Source organism: Halichoerus grypus, chromosome 11, assembly GCF_964656455.1.
Source record: "Halichoerus grypus chromosome 11, mHalGry1.hap1.1, whole genome shotgun sequence".
In the NCBI taxonomy this organism is placed as follows: domain Eukaryota; kingdom Metazoa; phylum Chordata; class Mammalia; order Carnivora; family Phocidae; genus Halichoerus; species Halichoerus grypus.
Window position 1 is genome coordinate 11,489,371 of NC_135722.1, and position 17,530 is coordinate 11,506,900.

At 40.0% G+C, this 17,530-nt stretch overlaps 2 protein-coding genes and 1 long non-coding RNA gene across 4 annotated transcripts in view; 1 reads left to right on the forward strand and 2 right to left on the reverse strand.

The window, feature by feature from the left end:
* Positions 1–17,530, forward strand: part of LOC118547236 (uncharacterized) — a 149,648-nt gene that overhangs the window by 69,034 nt on the left and 63,084 nt on the right. The window lies entirely within an intron of this gene.
* Positions 906–1,850, reverse strand: OR4D6 (olfactory receptor family 4 subfamily D member 6). Its single transcript, XM_036110579.2, has one exon. The coding sequence runs from the start codon at positions 1,848–1,850 to the stop codon at positions 906–908; it is 945 nt and encodes a 314-aa protein (XP_035966472.2).
* OR5A1 (olfactory receptor family 5 subfamily A member 1) lies at positions 15,998–16,957 on the reverse strand. Its single transcript, XM_036110654.1, has one exon. The coding sequence runs from the start codon at positions 16,955–16,957 to the stop codon at positions 15,998–16,000; it is 960 nt and encodes a 319-aa protein (XP_035966547.1).

Below are 17,530 nucleotides of genomic sequence, written 5' to 3' on the forward strand. Positions count from 1 at the left end.
TTAGGTATTTTTGTTGTTGTCCTAAGTGACTTCTCTTGAACTGTCAGGCATTGAAAGACAAAAACTATAGATTTGCTCCAGCTATAAAAGCTCTGAGAGTGAAATGGGGAGAGAAGAGGGGGAAGAAGAAAGTTCAGGTTAACATAAAATAAATTACCATGGTGGAATTTGTGCAGATATATCCCCAAACCATACAAGCACTTTTGAGGTTAATTTCTGTGGGCAAATTAGTAGAATGGACCTGAGAAGAGGAAATTCTTGGTCCATGTGTAGATTTGTCCATGTATATATCCGACTGAACACGTTTAAAACATTTCTTCTCTTTTCACTAGTTGGTGAAATATATTGAAGATTCTGTATTCAGAATATTAAATCAAGAAGTGATTTTAATAATTAACTGGAAATACAGAGTCACTAGAAAGAGCACATATGAAATAAACAATCCATAATCTCCACATGTGCATATTTGGGATTAGAGGGATAGACAATAGGGAATGTGGATTGCATGCCTGATTAACACCACCATTGGTGCTAATCTTCAGAACCACCATCCTCTCAACATTTATCATTCTTCATTCTCATGAACACCTTGTGAGCGGACAATGTCATTTCCATATTGCAGGGGGTCAAAGTAAGGTAAAATATGTTGGCAGAGAATCACAGATTACACCAAAATAGCTTTAGGTAATTGATTTCCATCTTCTACCCACTGCTTCTCCCAAGTTCACAAGCCTAATAGCTCATGTTCAATCTCTTCTCTTCCTTTTGTTGTTAGATTCCTGCTAAGAGAGTTGAGTGGCTATGAGGATATATAGAAATGACTGGTGAGAGAGCTAGCCATCTGTTGCCTCAGGATAGTAGTTCGAGGAACCCAGACCATAGATTTCCAGTCTCCATGTGAGTGCTCACCCCAGCTTACTGCTCTCAGAAGGCCCAAGCCTTCTCTGCAGTCTTTTCATGGCTGACCTCATCTCCTGGTTCCTCAGGGTGTAGATCATGGGGTTCAGCATGGGGGTAATGACCGTGTTATTGATGGACACAGCTGTGTCCATGGGCAGCGTAGTGAAGGGTCTGCAGTAGATATAGACGCAAGGCACGAAGTGCAGAGTCACCACGAGGATGTGGGAGGTGCAGGTGGACAGGGCCTTTTTCTGCCCCTCCCCAGAGTGAGATCTCAGCATCACCAGAATGACGGTGTAAGACCCCAGAAGCAGGAGGAACCACAGCAGGGTCACCAGCCCATTGTTAGAGATCATGAGGAGCTCCAGGGCAAAGGTGTCAGTGCAGGCCAGCTTAACCACTTGGGGCACATCACAGTAGAAGGCATCCAGGATGTTGGGGCCACAGAAGGGGAGCGGGAGCATCAGAATTATCTGGACAATTGAGTGCAAACCACCGCCCACCCAGGAAGCCACCACCAAACCCACCCACACCTCTCTCCTCATAATGGTCACATAATGCAGAGGCTTGGCGATTGCAAGATATCTGTCATAGGCCATCACAGAGAGGAAGAAAATGTCTGCCCCACCAGCGAAGTGGAAGAAGAAGATCTGTGCCATGCAGCCATTGTAGGAGATGGTTTTCTTCTCTGATAACAGGTCCACCAGGAACTTGGGAACAGTGACAGATGAAAAAACAATGTCCAGGACCGATTTGTTCCGCAGCAAAAAGTACATGGGAGCGTGAAGGTGGGACTCACAGGTGATGGTCACCACAATGAGGGCATTGCCTAGCACAGTTGCTACATACACAGCAAGGAAGACCACAAACAAGAACAATTCTAGCTCTTGGAAGTGAGTGAGTTCCAGGAAGACAAATTCCTTCACATTGGTGTGGTTGCTCTGGCCCATGGTGCAGACCATCCTCCTCCAGGTCTACCTTGGGAGAAGGTACATTAGGGTTAGGAGTAGAGTGCCATGAGGGGAAAGCATCACTTATTGTATATTCTTATAAGGCTCTATTGAGCATCCAGATCATCATGACTACTCAGAAAAATTGGGCTAGGGTCTCCCCTTTTGTGGCCAGGAAATTCTTTATCCTGATGATTCTTCTCTCCTATTGGAAATACCCTGAGTGGACAGCAAGAGCCATCATACTCCGATGCCTTTCCTCTGATAAGAGGGAGATGGCAAGACTATGGTCATTTGACTAATGGCTTGCCTTATGTGCTGCAAGAGTAGCTTCCTCACATGTATGCAGGGCTTTATACTTTACCAAAGGCTTTCACTGGCAGCATCTCATCTTGATTTTCATTCTCATGATGTCTCTGTGGGGTCTAGAGAGTGGTTATGATCATCTCCATGTTATATTGGAGAAGCTGAAGCTTAAGGAGCAGTTAATGTCTTGCCCACATTTGCATAACTGCGAAGTTAGTCAGTGGCAAATCGAGGATTCAAATCCAAATAGTTTTTTGGACTTGACAAAGACCAAATGTTAACTGGGCTCCTCTGAGCCCTCTTTTCAACTAGGCCTAGATCTTGGCTTTCTGTGTCTTTACTTGCTGAGAATCCTGCTAAATCAGTTTAGCAAGAAGCCCCTACCCTTGACGTCTGATCAATGTGTCATCCCTGGCCCTTGATATCTAACTCCTTGTATCTAAGTCCTTGGCTTATCTTTAAAGAGTCCTGTTAAGCCAATTTAGCATGAATTCCTTGGTCTTCATATGTCCTTTTCATAATTTTCCATCCACTGACCCCCTCATTCTGCTCATTGGCTATAAATCCCCACCTATCCTTATTGTATTTGGAGTTAAACTTAATCTCTTTCCTTTATTGCAATCATCTTGACCCCTGTTGCAAGAGTCTTGAATAAAATTTGTCTTGCCATTTTAAACAAGTGTCCAGTGAATAGTTTTTGTTTAACAGACTCCAGAGGCTTTCTCCCTGTACCATTCTGCCAGATGAGAGAGTCTGGAACTTAACTTTGGTGTATCAGAATTATACTGGGTAGATAAGGCTTAAGTGGTTAATTAAATAGCCTGACTACTTAATGCTCACCTCCTCCTTTAAAGGAAAAGAAGAATCAGGCCCTGATAAGTAATCCTCCGGGCCCTCAGAGACGCTTGGACCTCACTGGGCCCACAGGGCTCTTGATAGAGGGTAGAGCTGCAGTCTTTGATCAGAGCACATGCAGGTATTATGGACAAACTATTAAAGCCTCAGAGGTGACTTAATCCAAAACTCCTCACTTTAGGGGTGAACAGAGAAGATTGTTTATTCTTCAAGAACCAGTCTGACTTGGTGAAAGACAGAGAATTTTTTTTTTTTTAATATTCAAGTACTTTTCTGTTTCTTTTTTGTTTGTCATGAAAACACTTAAGATCTACCCTTTTAACAAATTTCAAGTATACAATAAAGTATTTTTAACTGTAGTCACCATGCTGTACATTAGATCTCCAGAACTTACTCATCTTGCGTAACTCAAATGTTGTGCTCCTTGACCAACACCTCCCATCTCCTGCTCCCTCCAGCCCCTGGTCACCACCATTCTACTCTGTGCTTCTATGAGTAGAGCATGTTATGCAAATGAAATAAGCCAGACACAGAAAAACAAGTTCTTTCTGATCTCACTTATATGTGGATTCTAAAATAGTCAGACTAATAGAAAGAGATTTTTAACCAGGTTTGATGATTCAGACCTCAGGGATTTTCTACTATTGCTATATTATAGCAAAATAGGTTTGTTTGTTTTTTTCAAATCAGATATTTGGCCATCAGAGGACAAAACTCTTTTCAATAAGAATATCAGTATGTCCAAGGACAGATAAGTTTTAAAAATTCAAATAGTTGAGATGACTAAAATCCAGTTCAACAATAGAAAATAGTCTTGGTAGCTGCAGGAATGACATTATATTTGAAGAGAACAGGCTAAGAAAGAAGAGAGTAAACCAGATGAAAGAAGAAGCGAGCACTTTCCCTGAAATAAAAGCATAACAAAGCATCCTGCAAACAACCTATTTCTTGATGTTTCTTTTTCCAGTTCTGTTATACTTGAGAGCTTTTTATGATTTAACTTGAGGGTTTGGGACATATAAAAAGCCTCTGGAAGCACCTGGGTGGCTCAGGTCATGATCTCAGTCAGGGTCATGGAATGGAGCCCTGCACTGGGCTCTGTGCTCAGCAGGGAATCTGCTTAGGATTCTCTCTCCCTCTCCCTCAGCCCCCACTCCCCAAATAAATAAATACATCTTTTAAAAAAGCCTCTGAAATAAACTTCTCTGTCGATTTTCCTAGATGCCTTATATTCTTTTCACTGGAGCCTTTTAATTCCTGTTGAAAATTGAATTTTTTCTTAAAAGTTTTTTTTTTTTTTTTTAAATATGATCTGATAGGAATCCTATGTATGCCAGCATCCAGGAATAACATTTTAAACAAGTGTCCTTTTTTAAACAAGTGCCTAAAACTGGCACTCTGGAGTTTTTTAGTGCCACCTAACAAATAGAAAGCCTTGCAAATGGTATTCTGTATTCAGAATTATGTTATTGTCTTTAACAGGGGTGTCTAAAAAGGAGAGCCCACCTTAAGACTGTATTAAGGGCAGGATCTATTCAGTGTCCCCATTTGAGACCACAAGGGAAACATTTGTCCTAAACCCCAGTGTAAGAGAGCGCTCCCCTGGGAAACCAGTAAGATTCTTCCTCATAGACAATGAAGACTATGTACTGGACCATTTCCCCTTGCTTTGTCTTCCATACACTTGAAACATATATGTAGCTTAATTTCCTATGCCATACTTTTTCAAGTGTAGTCTCTTAACAGTTTCTTACTTACATTTTATTATTTTATTATGTGTGTTTTGTTGCTGTTGCTATAAGATCTCCCTAATCCTTTGTAGAATGCAGGGGGTAAATACATTGACTACTAAGGTAGAGAATGGTTTTCTTAGGTATATGGCAACCAGGCAGGTCGAGAATAAGCATTGGTCATTAGGGCTAGACTGGATTGGGGGTTGCTAGCCAGGCGAGCATAACAGTCTTGGGAGACAGGGGTTGGAGAGGGAATATGGAAACTAGGGGTGGGTGGGTGGCATTGGGAGTCAAGCTTGTAGAATATATTTAGGTGAGGGGTCACAAAAGTCATACATTGACCTCTTCAGTTTGCCTAGTTGGGCTCTAATTACTATTTTCAAAGAATGCTGCTCTCAACATTTTGTAAATACATTTTTGTGTGCATCTGGACTTACTAGGTCAAATAATATGTTAGTTTTCTAGTTTTAGCTGATGATTAAGGTATTGTAAAGAAGCAGCCCATTTTTAGTTGTGTTGAATGTTTGATTTCTTTTTCTTTTTGTTTGATTTCCTTTTAGAGGTAGATGCTATGAGCTGAAAGAAATTATATTACTTTTTAACTTCTCATGGGAATAGAAGACTGAAGATTTTGTCATCTTAGTAATATAAATGTCAAAAAATTAATTAAAATATTAGAAAGAAGTTTAACTAAATGTTTTTATAATTTTTGGGGTAGAGGACTTTGTAAGAATAGCACCAAAGATTATTAGATTTGACTAAATAAAAATAGGAAACTTTAATGTTCAAAAGCATGAAAAATAAGTTAAAAATAAATGAAAAACCTGGGAAAATATACGTAAAAAACATAATACAAATAGGCTTAATATCTTTGATGTATAAAGAACTTTTGTCAATCAATTAGAACCAGATAGATACTTTAAAGCAAAAATGGGTCATAATTCACAGAGAAATGCAGTTGGTCAGTCCACATATGAAAAGTTGGTCAACGCCATAGTGGTTGGTAGGAGTGTATACACAAGGACAAACTTTCTGGGGTCATTCTGGAAATATGTGTCAAAACTTAAAATATGAAAATCCTTTCATACAGTAATTCTACTTTAGGAATTTATGCTAACGTGTTAGTAAACCAAGTGCTTACTATCATAAGTACAAAAAAATTTGATCATAGAGGAAATTAGAATTTAAGTTAATGTCTAATACATAAAATTGTTTCAGTAAATTATGGTACAGTAGAACAATCTAGTATTACAGTCATTTAGATTGAAAATGTAGAACTTGTAGACATGGTAATATTCCCTTTCAGTGACAGATTGAAACACTGAATGTCTCATATGATGTTATCTTGGGGGAAAAAAATCTACATGCCTGGAAGAAATCTGGAAAGATATCACAATGGTAGCAGCCAGTACCTGTGAGTAATTGGGTTTTGGTAATTTTACTTTAAGAGGATATTCTATTGTGTCCAATTAAAAAAATTTTTAAATGCCTTCTGATTTTGAAAAAAAAAAAACCTCACATATTTACAACTTGAAGTAGATTTCCCCATTAATTTGAACTCTGATATTATGCCTCTTGTATTTTCCTCTTCCTTTTCTGTAAAATTGTCTTAAGAAAGGTGAGTTCTTAAGAAAAGAGAAGTGTAGGGAAGACAGTTCTAGTATTCTCTTGCTATTTAATGGTTCTGCGAGGCATTGGCTGAAGCTGTCTAGAAGAGAGCCTGGGACCAGCCAAGTCAGATCTCGACACTGGTGTTGAAGTTGCTTACTATTGGTTTCTCTTTTGAATTAATATGATTCCACTCACTCTACTGGCCAATCATCTTAGAAGGTTCCAGATTTTGGTGCAATGTCAGGACAGGATAGGATGGTGGCCTATCTCATAACCTCGGGCTGCATTATGGAACATAGGGGCAGTTTGTTCAAAAGAGCACAGCCTTTGAATTCAGGTTCAAGCATTTTAAATGTTGACTGTGTGACCCTGAGAAATTTAACCTTTATGCACCTATTAATCTCCCTCCGTGGAAGGGGGAAGCATAAGGCTTACTCTGCAGACTGGGGTTTACTTGTGATAACCTAGCACTTTTTATGACCTGTCATTATGTATCTATTTGTTTCTGCCTCTTCTTCCAAATGTAAATTTCTTAAGGGCAGAGACTTTGTTTTGTCACCATTGTATCTCCTCTTCCTATCAGGCATATATCAGTTATTTTGTGATTCTTTTTGAATAGATGAATGGACAGATGGATGGCCAGTGTCTGAAATACAGTAGTTACTCAACAAGTACTTGTTTGTTTTCACTTCATCTCCAGCCTCATCCTAAACGTCCCCTCTCTGCCCCCCATTCACTTTTGTTGCTGCGTTAAGTCCTTTGAATGACAATTCATATGAGAGCACATTGTAAACTTCAAAGCACATACAAGCATGGGGTAGTAATATCACCATAATGTTAATGGCATCATATAATTCTGTTTCTCTCCCTGCATCCTGCTAGCTTTTAATCTCTTTTTTAGAGAAAGACTGTACCAGTTATTTTTCTATATATTGTAAGTGCTCAGGAATGTTTATAGAATGAGTTTTAGTGAAAAAAAAATCACTTCTAATTTGAATGTGTCTTGAGAAGCCTAGTATTTTACATAAGAGGCGGGAGATCTTAATCAGCCTAAGGGTTTTAGCTGTAATGGACAAATACTACAAGAATTGCACATGGTTATGGTACCTTTCAGGCACTGGAGACTGAACGCTATTGAAATCCTAAAATTGTGTGTGGGCTAAGCTAGGTTGCTTGTAATTGTGTCTTCAGGTATCCTCACCTACCTTTGCATTAGGAAGGGGGGTCTGCCAGTTGCCCCATCTTCATCGCTCTGCTCCTCTTTTCCCAAATGCACGCACAGTCTACATGCTCCCTTAGACACTGAGTTGGAAGTCTCATATAATAATCAGCATAGGGAATAGTGTCAGATATTTGTAGGAAATATAATTTTCAACAGGGAAGTTGGCAGTCGCAGATGCAATGGGAGTTATTAAAAAGTCACTAGCGTGTATATATTGGGATTTTTTCCATATATCTTTCTGTTCTCACTTTCCAGTTTAATTCCACTGGGGTCTGAGAGTTTACCTTGTATGATCTGTGAAGGTGTGTTTTATGGCCCAGAATATGGTCTATCCTGGTGAATGTTCTGTGTGAGCTTGAGAAGAATGTGTATTCTGCTGTTGTTGGATGAAATATAAATATTAATTAGATCCAGTTGATTAATGTTGCTACTTAATTCGACTGTATCATTATTGATTTTCTGCCTTTTGGATCTTAAATTGTGGGCAGAGGGATGTTGAAGTCTCCAACTATAATAGTGGGTTTGTCTACTTCTCCTTGTATTTCTATCAGTTCTTGCCTTACCTATTTTGATACTCTGCTGTTAAAGGGCATACACATTAATGATTATTACATACTGGGAGAATTAACCCCTTTATCATCATTATTATAAAGATCTTCTTTTAATAATTTTCCTTGTTCTGAAGTCTGCTTCATCTCAAATTAATGTATCTACTTGTTTTCTTTTGGTATATTTTTCTCCACTGCATTACTTTTAATCTGTGTCTTTATATTTAAAGTAGGTTTCTTGTAGAAAACATATACTTGGGTCTTTAAAAAAACATCCACTCTGTGGTCTCGGTCTTTTTTTTTTTTTTTTTTAAGATTTATTTATGTATTCATTTGAGAGAGAAAGAGGATGCAAGCGCAGGGGAGGGGCAGAGGGAGAGAGAAAATCCTCAAGCAGACTCTCCACTGAGCAGGGAGCCTGATGCAGGGCTCAATCCCAGGACCCTGAGATCATGCCCTGAGCCGAAGGCAGACGTTTAACTGACTGAGCCACCCAGGCACCCCCCATTTATTTTGTTTTTTATACTCCACATATAAGTGAAATCATATGATATTTGTCTAAGTCTGAATTATTTCACTTAGCATAATAAGTCCATCCATGTTGTCGCAAATGCCAAGATCTTATCCTTTTTTATGGCTGTGTAATATTCCGTGTGTGTGTGTGTGTGTGTGTGTGTGTGTGTGTGTGTGTGTGTGTGACATCTTCCTTATCCATTCATCTATTGATGGACACTTGGATTGCTTTCATATCTGGCAATTGTAAATAATGCTGCAATAAACATAGGGTATATATTTTTGAATTCGTGTTTTCATTTTCTTTGGGTAAATACCCAGTAGTGAAATTATTGAATCAAATGGTAGTTCTATTTCTAATTTTTTGAGGAACCTTCCTACTGTTTTCCACAGTTTCCAATTTACATTTCTACCAACAGTGCACGAGGGTTCCTTTTCTCCCCATTTTGCCAACACTTGTTTCTTGTGTTTTTGATTCTAGCCATCCTGACCTGTGTAAGGTGATATCTCATTGTGGTTTTGATATGCATTTCCTGCAATGGGTTATTTTTGAGGCTAGTTTCCTATTGTGCAATGGGAATGATATTGCTTATCTCATGGGGCTGTTGAGATTCTTGTTTCAGAAGAAGTATATAAAGCTTAAAATAAAGTTCCAGGCACCAAGTGAGTGCTCCTATAGAGGGGCATATTACCAGTGGTGGCTCTTGGGCATGGATGGAGTATATGTCGTGGACTCCATGTTGACATATGCTAAATACAGGAAAACTGAGTCCCCTGTGAGAGATATGCAAGTTCAGAGGAAAGTGGTTGTAGAGGTAATGCTGGGAATTTAGTCTTCCTGAGATTGAAGCATCAATCAAGGGGCTCTTTTTGATTTCTTTTATCTTGTCTTTAAAAATTCATTTTAGAGAATAGCCTTGAGATAGAACATTCACAGTTTAAGGGTAGGATTTCTTAGCACCATAAATTCTATTTTCTATTTGATAAATTGACACCAGAAGGAGAGGCATACGGATATACTACCCTGAATATTACTTTACAAACAAATTAGAATGATTTATCATCAGGGATTTTTGATGTAACAGTAATCCCTGAACTCTTATTGTAAAAGTATAAAGACTCTCTGAACTTAGAAGAGGAGATATTCATTCCTTGAGACAGAGGGGTAAGTCTCTGCCCTCGCCATAAAACAGAGAATTCAGTCTGCACCAAGAACGAGACAGAGAGATGGAAACCTAACATAAATTCCACAAATTACATATATTATATAATTTAATTCCCATACTTATTGTGCCAAATAGATGTGAAATTAAATATTAATCAATTTTTTTTGTTAAAGATTTTATTTATTTATTTGAGAGAGAGAGAGAGAAACAGCATGAGAGGGTAGAGGGTCAGAGGGAGAAGCAGGCTTCCCGCTGAGCCGGGAGCCCGACGCAGGACTCGATCCCAGGACTCCGGGATCATGACCTGAGCCGAAGGCAGTCACTCAACCAACTGAGCCACCCAAGCATCCTAAATATTAATCAATCTTAAGTTAGTAGCATACCCTTGGTAGATTTAGAGACAGAGGATGTGACAGCACAAGGGAAATCCATAAATTGTCCATCAGCAATTTGTGGCTCTGGGATTGGAACCTTGATCATCTGAGAAATACCCACCTGGCAGATTATCGTGCTGATTACATAAAACAGCCACTGTGCTGTCTAGCACAACGCTCCATGAGTAATAGGTAAATATTAATTCCTTTATGTATACTGTAGGGGAATGGTAGGAGGCATCTGGGGAATTGATCCTTCTCCAGTTAGATGATAATACCAGAACTAATAAAATATAATTTTATTGGTGCGCAAGACCCAGAATGTTTTACACACCTTACCTCACTGAATTGGCTCTTGTCAGTTTCAAATGTCTTAACATGTGTGGCTTGACCATTTGGATCGACAGTTACGATTTGACAGGTGTCTTGACCGTGGACCGTGAAAGTGAAACGACATACATTGATATCCATGTAAGGAACCAGACCTGCGTCAGGCTGGGGTTTGCGTGCTTTGTCTGCAGTGCGCCCTCTTCTGGTCCAGAACTTGTCCTCCTTTAACTTCCCAGGTGCTTAGAGCCTTCTTTCACTCTCAGATCCTTATTGTACACACGTCTGCGAAACTCGAAGAGTAATTCACCCTATTAAAAGGGGGAGCTTGGTATTTTAAGAGGGGGCAAGCCTTAAACTAACAGATGAGTTTCAGATGGTAGAATTCCAGGCATCAGCATGCAAATAGGGGGAGTTTGGAGTTTGGGGACTTTCCTTGTGCTTAGAAAATATGTCACTCCTAATTTTTTAGGTAGGGGGTTGAGAGCAGGCAACCTCCTCGGGAACTTTTTTTTTTCTTTTCCTTGAGGCAAAGATTCAAACATGGGTCAGGATGCTAATCAGAATGTCATCAGAGGAGCAGAAGAGGAAAAGGATGGATCTGGGTTGAGTTTATAGAAAGAAAGTCTAGGTTAATGCATGGAGAAGAGATGCTCAAGAAGTTTCTGTTCTCTGGCTGAATCTTATAGTTCCCAGGGGGCTCGTAAATAGTAAATAAGCCCGGCTGGTACATGCACATGCAGCAAATGCCGACTGTCTGTGGGCACACTCCCTCCCTCATGCACCTGCCCGTCTGTTCTCTAAGTACTTTGTACTTTGACTCTGCTTTGCATTCAGGCACATGTAGCTCTTCCCTGTCCTCGCGTTGCTGCTCTCTAATGAAGCTACGAGAATTTGCATCTGCCTTATTCATCCATCCTCCTGGGCCCAAGAGGGTGTGTTTGTGGGCAGACGCTAGACATGACAAGACAGAGGAAGAGTGGAGAGAAACTGTAACCTTTAAGAAACTCTTTTACTGAGGAGAACACAGGCAGCAACCTCTGTGACCTTGGCCACAGCAACTTCTTGCTAGGCACGTCTCCAAAGGCAAAAATGAACTGCTGGGACTTCATCAAGATAAAAAACTTTTGCATAGCAAAAGAAACAGTTGACAAAACCAAAAGACAACTGACTGAATGGGAGAAGATATTTGCAAATGTCTTATCAGATAAAGGGCTAGTATCCAAAATCTATAAAGAATTTATCAAACTCAACACCCAGAGAACACATAATCCAGTCAAGAAATGGGCAGAAGACATGAACAGACACTTCTGCAAAGAAGACATGCAAATGGCCAACAGACATATGAAAGAGTGCTCCACATCACTCGACATCAGAGAAATCCAAATCAAAACCTCAATGAGATACCACCTCACATCAGTCAGAATGGCTAAAATTAACAAGTCAGGAAACGACAGATGTTGGCGGGGATGCGGAGAAAGGGGAACCTTCCTACACTGTTGGTGGGAATGCAAGCTGGTGCAGCCACTCTGGAAAACAGTATGGAGGTTCCTCAAAAAGTTGAAAATAGAGCTACCCTATGACCCAGCAATTGCACTACTGGGTATTTACCCCAAAGATACAAATGTAGGGATCCGAAGGGATATGTGCACCCCAATGTTTATAGCAGCAATGTCCACAATAGCCCAACTATGGAAAGAGCCAAGATGTCCATCAACAGATGAATGGACTAGAGGGGAGGGGTGTGGGAGGATGGGTTAGCCTGGTGATGGGTATTGAGGAGGGCACGTTCTGCATGGAGCACTGGGTGTTATGCACAAACAATGAATCATGGAACACTGTATCTAAAACTAATGATGTAATGTATGGGGATTAACATAACAATAAAAAATTAAAAAAAACAGATGAATGGATAAAGATGTGGTGTATATATATATATATATATATATATATATATATATATAATGGAATATTATGCAGCCATCAAAAAAACTGAAATCTTGCCATTTGCAACAACGTGGATGGAACTAGAGGGTATTATGCTAAGCGAAATAAGTCAGTCAGAGAAATACATGTATCATATGATCTCACTGATATGAGGAATTCTTAATCTCAGGAAACAAACTGAGGATTGCTGGAGTGGTGGGGGGTGGGAGGGATGGGGTGGCTGGGTGATGGACATTGGGGAGGGTATATGCTATGGTGAGCGCTGTGAATTGTGTAAGACTGATGAATCACAGACCTGTACCTCTGAAACAAATAATACATTACATGTTAAAAAAAAAAAGGGAGAGAGAGAATCTTAAGCAGGCTCCACCCTCAGCATGGAACCCGACATGAAGCTCGATCTCATGACCCTGAGATCATGACCTGAGCCAAAACCAAGAGTCAGATGCTTAACTGGCTGAGCCACCCAGGTGCCCAGCACTATAACTTTTAAAAAGCATATAACTCTTCACTTCTTTGCAACTTGCTTTATTTTGTGCAGTACATGTGTATTTGAAACTAGAAAGAGTAAGATGTTTTGAATTTTGAAACTAGAATAAAATATTTTGAAACTAGAAAGAGTAAAAATTAAAAAGTGGAGACTTTTTAATCCTGCCTCAAAACTTAAAAAAAATATTTAATGTTTAAATATGTTCTAGAAAGTATTTCTGGCAAAACTGAGTTTGTAAATATTTTCTAAAATTCCTTTATACTTTAACCAAATTAAGTCAGCTTTTCATTTCTAAGGGAAAATAGCTACATTTCAGAGATGGAAGATTTCTGAATGAGAGGGAGAAAGCTGGTCTTCAGAGTATGTTGTTCTGGAAACAGTGGATTCATGTTGTGATCCAATGGTCTCTTTTTCCCTTTTGTCTACAGTTAAAGAGGAAGGGGGTAGAGAAGGTTAAAGAAGACTAGGGTAGGCTCACACTTGCTTTTAGGCACAAAGTGGGTTAGATTTCTCAGACTAGAGAAATGGGTGCTTTCATACCTGATTGAAGATGCAAGCTCATTCAAGCCAGGAATATGGTAACACATCTCTCACTGCAATTAAGCAGTTTTGCACACGTTTAAATAAGTTACGCGTAGAGAGAGCAAAGATGGAAAATGATTGAGGATTGATGTATAAGGTGTTTTATTTGTGCTGATGCTCTGGTGTTCGCTTTCCACTTTAACTATCTCTAGTTGTATATTATACTTAATTAGTACTGCCAAAGTTTCAAATTGTTATGAGTAACAGTTGAATTTAAAACTCTCTTAAATTTTTTTTTTTTTTTTAAAAGAGTAATAGATGGGAAAAAAGGTCTAATTTAGTTTGGTCTCTCTTTCATTGAAACAAATCTACAAGAAGCCTTGTTAGCCATACCACGGTGAATCATTCATTTATTAAACAAATATTTATTCCGTGCCTACTATATTCTAGACACTGTGTTAGGTACTGGGTGAACAAGAGTGAACAAGGATCAGTCTTTGTCTTCAAGAAAAAAGAAGGATCTGGGTTGAGTTTATTCTAACCTACAGAACCGTGAGATAATAAATTTATGCTGTTTTAAGCCGCTTAGTTTGTGGTAATTAGTTTGTAGCAGTGATAGTAAACTAATACACTCAGATTCCTCAGATCAAACTATGTAGAGGCCACGTTTTATTCTGCTAAATGTAAAGCTCCCTCACGAGGTCAGGTGGAGGTCTATGATGGGTTGGCAAATAAGACAGATAAGGAAAAATGAAGGTCATGCATGTGTGTTTTAACTTAAAGAAGAAGGTAAAATGATTTGATATTGAATAATATGTAGATTTTCTTTAAGGTAAACCTTTTTCCATATCTTTCATAAACTGCATCACCTCTTTTAGGCAGAAAGAATAATTATCCTTAATCAAACTTACTCATTTGGATTCAAATATATCAGAATTCAAGCCTGTCAATTCTAAGCTTCAAAGGAATAATCTATTCTTGGGTCCCCAAGTCTGCTCTTTTGGCCAGTCTGGCCCCTTCATTGGATCTTACATCTGAAATAATCGTAGAGGCTTCCTCACATTATCCTCTGCCAGCTGGGGAAGATTAAACTAGAGCTATCTGGGGCATAGAATCCATCAATAGAGGTGATTCTCAGAATTTCCAATACAAAGCCATATAGGTCTTAATATTCATAAAGGCAACTGATAAAGAAACTTTAGGAAAAGTTACCTATTGGGTAATACCACTGGGTGTTATTTCTATGGGTCATTTTAAGTTTGCTTGACCTTGGGAAAGAATTTAGGAGACTGGAGAACCCAGGAGACATGAGACAAACATCTTTCCTTCCCATGCATCCTTTATGGTCTTCCGGATATGAAAGAAATAATTGATCCACCTGTATGAACAACAAAATCAAATAAAATCTTTTTGCATATCCAATAGACCCACACTATTGGAAAGTGTGCTGGGAAGGGGACAGAGCCACAAATGAATGAGAGAGGGATTTGCCAGCAGGAATGGTTGTTCTGGCCAACTCCACTGTAATTACCCTCCATAAAGGAGGAATGACCTGGAGATGAGAGCCTAATGTGTACCTTCCTGAGATGATAGCAGATAATCCTCATTGTGGTCTGCAAGGGCTAATCTATACAGATAAAGAAACAAGGATCTTATAGGAGCAATGGGTTCAGATAGAAGAGAGCAAGAGGAACTTGGAAAGTGATGAGAAAAGGAGAGCATGCTGTGAAATTGAGTCAGGTGCTGAACAGGTGGAGGGATGACATGGTAGAAATCAAGGAGATACTGAGAAATTAGGCAGTTTAGGTGACTGAGACTGGGAAGAAGAGCACTGATGTGATTCTATGGGGTTCAGAATTTCTAGATCCCTACATAGCTGAGGTAGAGAGGCAGTCAAAGGTAATGTCCTTCAGTCTTAGCAAATTATTCAGTAGTCATAATGGGAGTCCAAAAGGGACGTCTTGGAAGAGTGTTGAATGGAGTAGGCATCTTGTTCTTTTAATTCACCTCAACCATACACAGTGTATCTTTTTGAGTTCTGCCATATGCCAGTAGTAAGAGTCATACACTTGTACAACTTCAGGGCTGTTTGTTGTTGAATGTGGAAGGTAGCATTTGGGCAGAGCATGGGCTCTGGAGTCAGGAAGCCCTGGGTCTGAATGGGTTCTGCCTCTGACTTCCTGTATGGCCTTGGGTAAGTCAGTCTTCCTTGCTGGGACTGCATTTCCTCATTTGTAACAAGGGGATGGTACTGTGTGGATCGTAGAGCTGCAATGAACTTAATTATTTAATTAAATAATGTGCCTGGTACACATTAAGCACCCAATAAAAGGTAGTTGTTGTAATACCGACTGTGAGGATAGAGTATCCTGGGGTGGTGTTTCTGCTGAAGTAATCTCTTCCCCTTTTTGACTATCCATGGTGGGGTCAGCAGAAAAATGGTCATGCACACAAGATGTCTCCCTCATCGATGCCAGAAGTGAAGGTAGATGCCAGAGATCATTTTTTTCTGTCAGTTTAGAGACATATATTTTCAATCATGAACTAGGAAAAACACTTTCTTCTTCTTCAACACTTTCCACAGGGCATCTTTGATCTCTCTGTTCCTCAAACTGTAAATGAGAGGGTTCAGCATGGGGATCACCAGCGAATAGAACACAGACACCACCTTGTCCCTGCCAAGTGAATAGCTGGAGCTAGGTCGCAGGTACATGAAAAAGGCCGTCCCAAACAACAGAGTCACCACCATCAGGTGCGAGGCACATGTGTTGAAGGCTTTCCTTCGGCCTTCCACTGAGCGGATCTTCAAGACAGCAGCTCCTATGTAACTGTAGGAGATGAGGAGGATGAGGAATGATGTCCCCCCCCCAGTGACCACCACGAGAAAATTCACCACTTGACTAGGGAAGGTGTCAGAGCAAGAAAGTGCCAGGATTGGTGGGAGGTCACAGAAGAAATGGTTGATGATGTTGGGTCCGCAGAAGTGGAGCTGAAATATGGAGCCGGCCTGGATCAGGGAGCTCAGGAAGCCACCAACATATGCCCCAAGCACCATGCGTATACAGAGGCCGTGGGACATGATGGCAGTGTAGAGCAGGGGACTGGAGATGGCTGCATATCGGTCGTATGCCATGGCAGTCAGGAGAAAACACTCAGTGAGACCCATGCAGACAAAGAAAAAAAACTGAGCAGCACAGCCCAAGAACGATATGGTCTTTTGCTCCTGGAAGAAATCAGTGAGCATCTTGGGGGCCACTGTAGAAGAGTAGCAGAAGTCAATGAAGGACAAGTTGCTGAGGAAGAAGTACATGGGTGTGTGCAGATGGGGGTCACTTCTGATCAGAAGGATGAGGGCCAGGTTCCAGGCCAGCGTCACAAGATAGATACCCAGGAAGGTCACAAAGAGAAGAGTCTGGAGTTCTGGATGGTCTGCAAATCCCAGGAGGATGAACATGGACACTGAAGAGCTGTTCCAGGCCTTAGTTGTGGACATGTTTCCCATGGTCCACAAGGACAAGATGCAGACCTGCCATAATAATTATAATCCACATTACAGGTGACGTCAGTCAACAAAAAATTACAAAATGCACAAGAGGGGGGCACAGTATTGAGAGAATCACAACTTTATGCAAAGATTCTTTCTCTCAGAAGGCAATTTTAGTCATTGTTTTAATTTTTGTTTTCTTTTTATATAGTACAGTGTGATTGATGTGAGCTCAAGCTTTGGATTCAGACACCCTGTGATCACCTTCTGTCTCTACCACTTAGTAGCTGTGTCACTTTGGGTGAGATATCCAACATCTCTAGGCTCCAGTTTCCTTATCTTCCAAAATGAGTGACAGGACCTACTTCATATATTTGTTTTAGGAACTAAATAAGGCAAAGTGTGTAAAGTGACTGACACATAGTATGTCCCAGGTGAAAGTTGTCAGGACAGTTTTGTGTGTCCCAGATGAGTCATGTCATTCCCTGAATTAACTAGTCATCTAACTTTATTCAAGTTTCAATAATGGAACAGGGAAATTAATGGAGGGACCAGGTTCAGCTCTGTAGTTGTGAAACAATC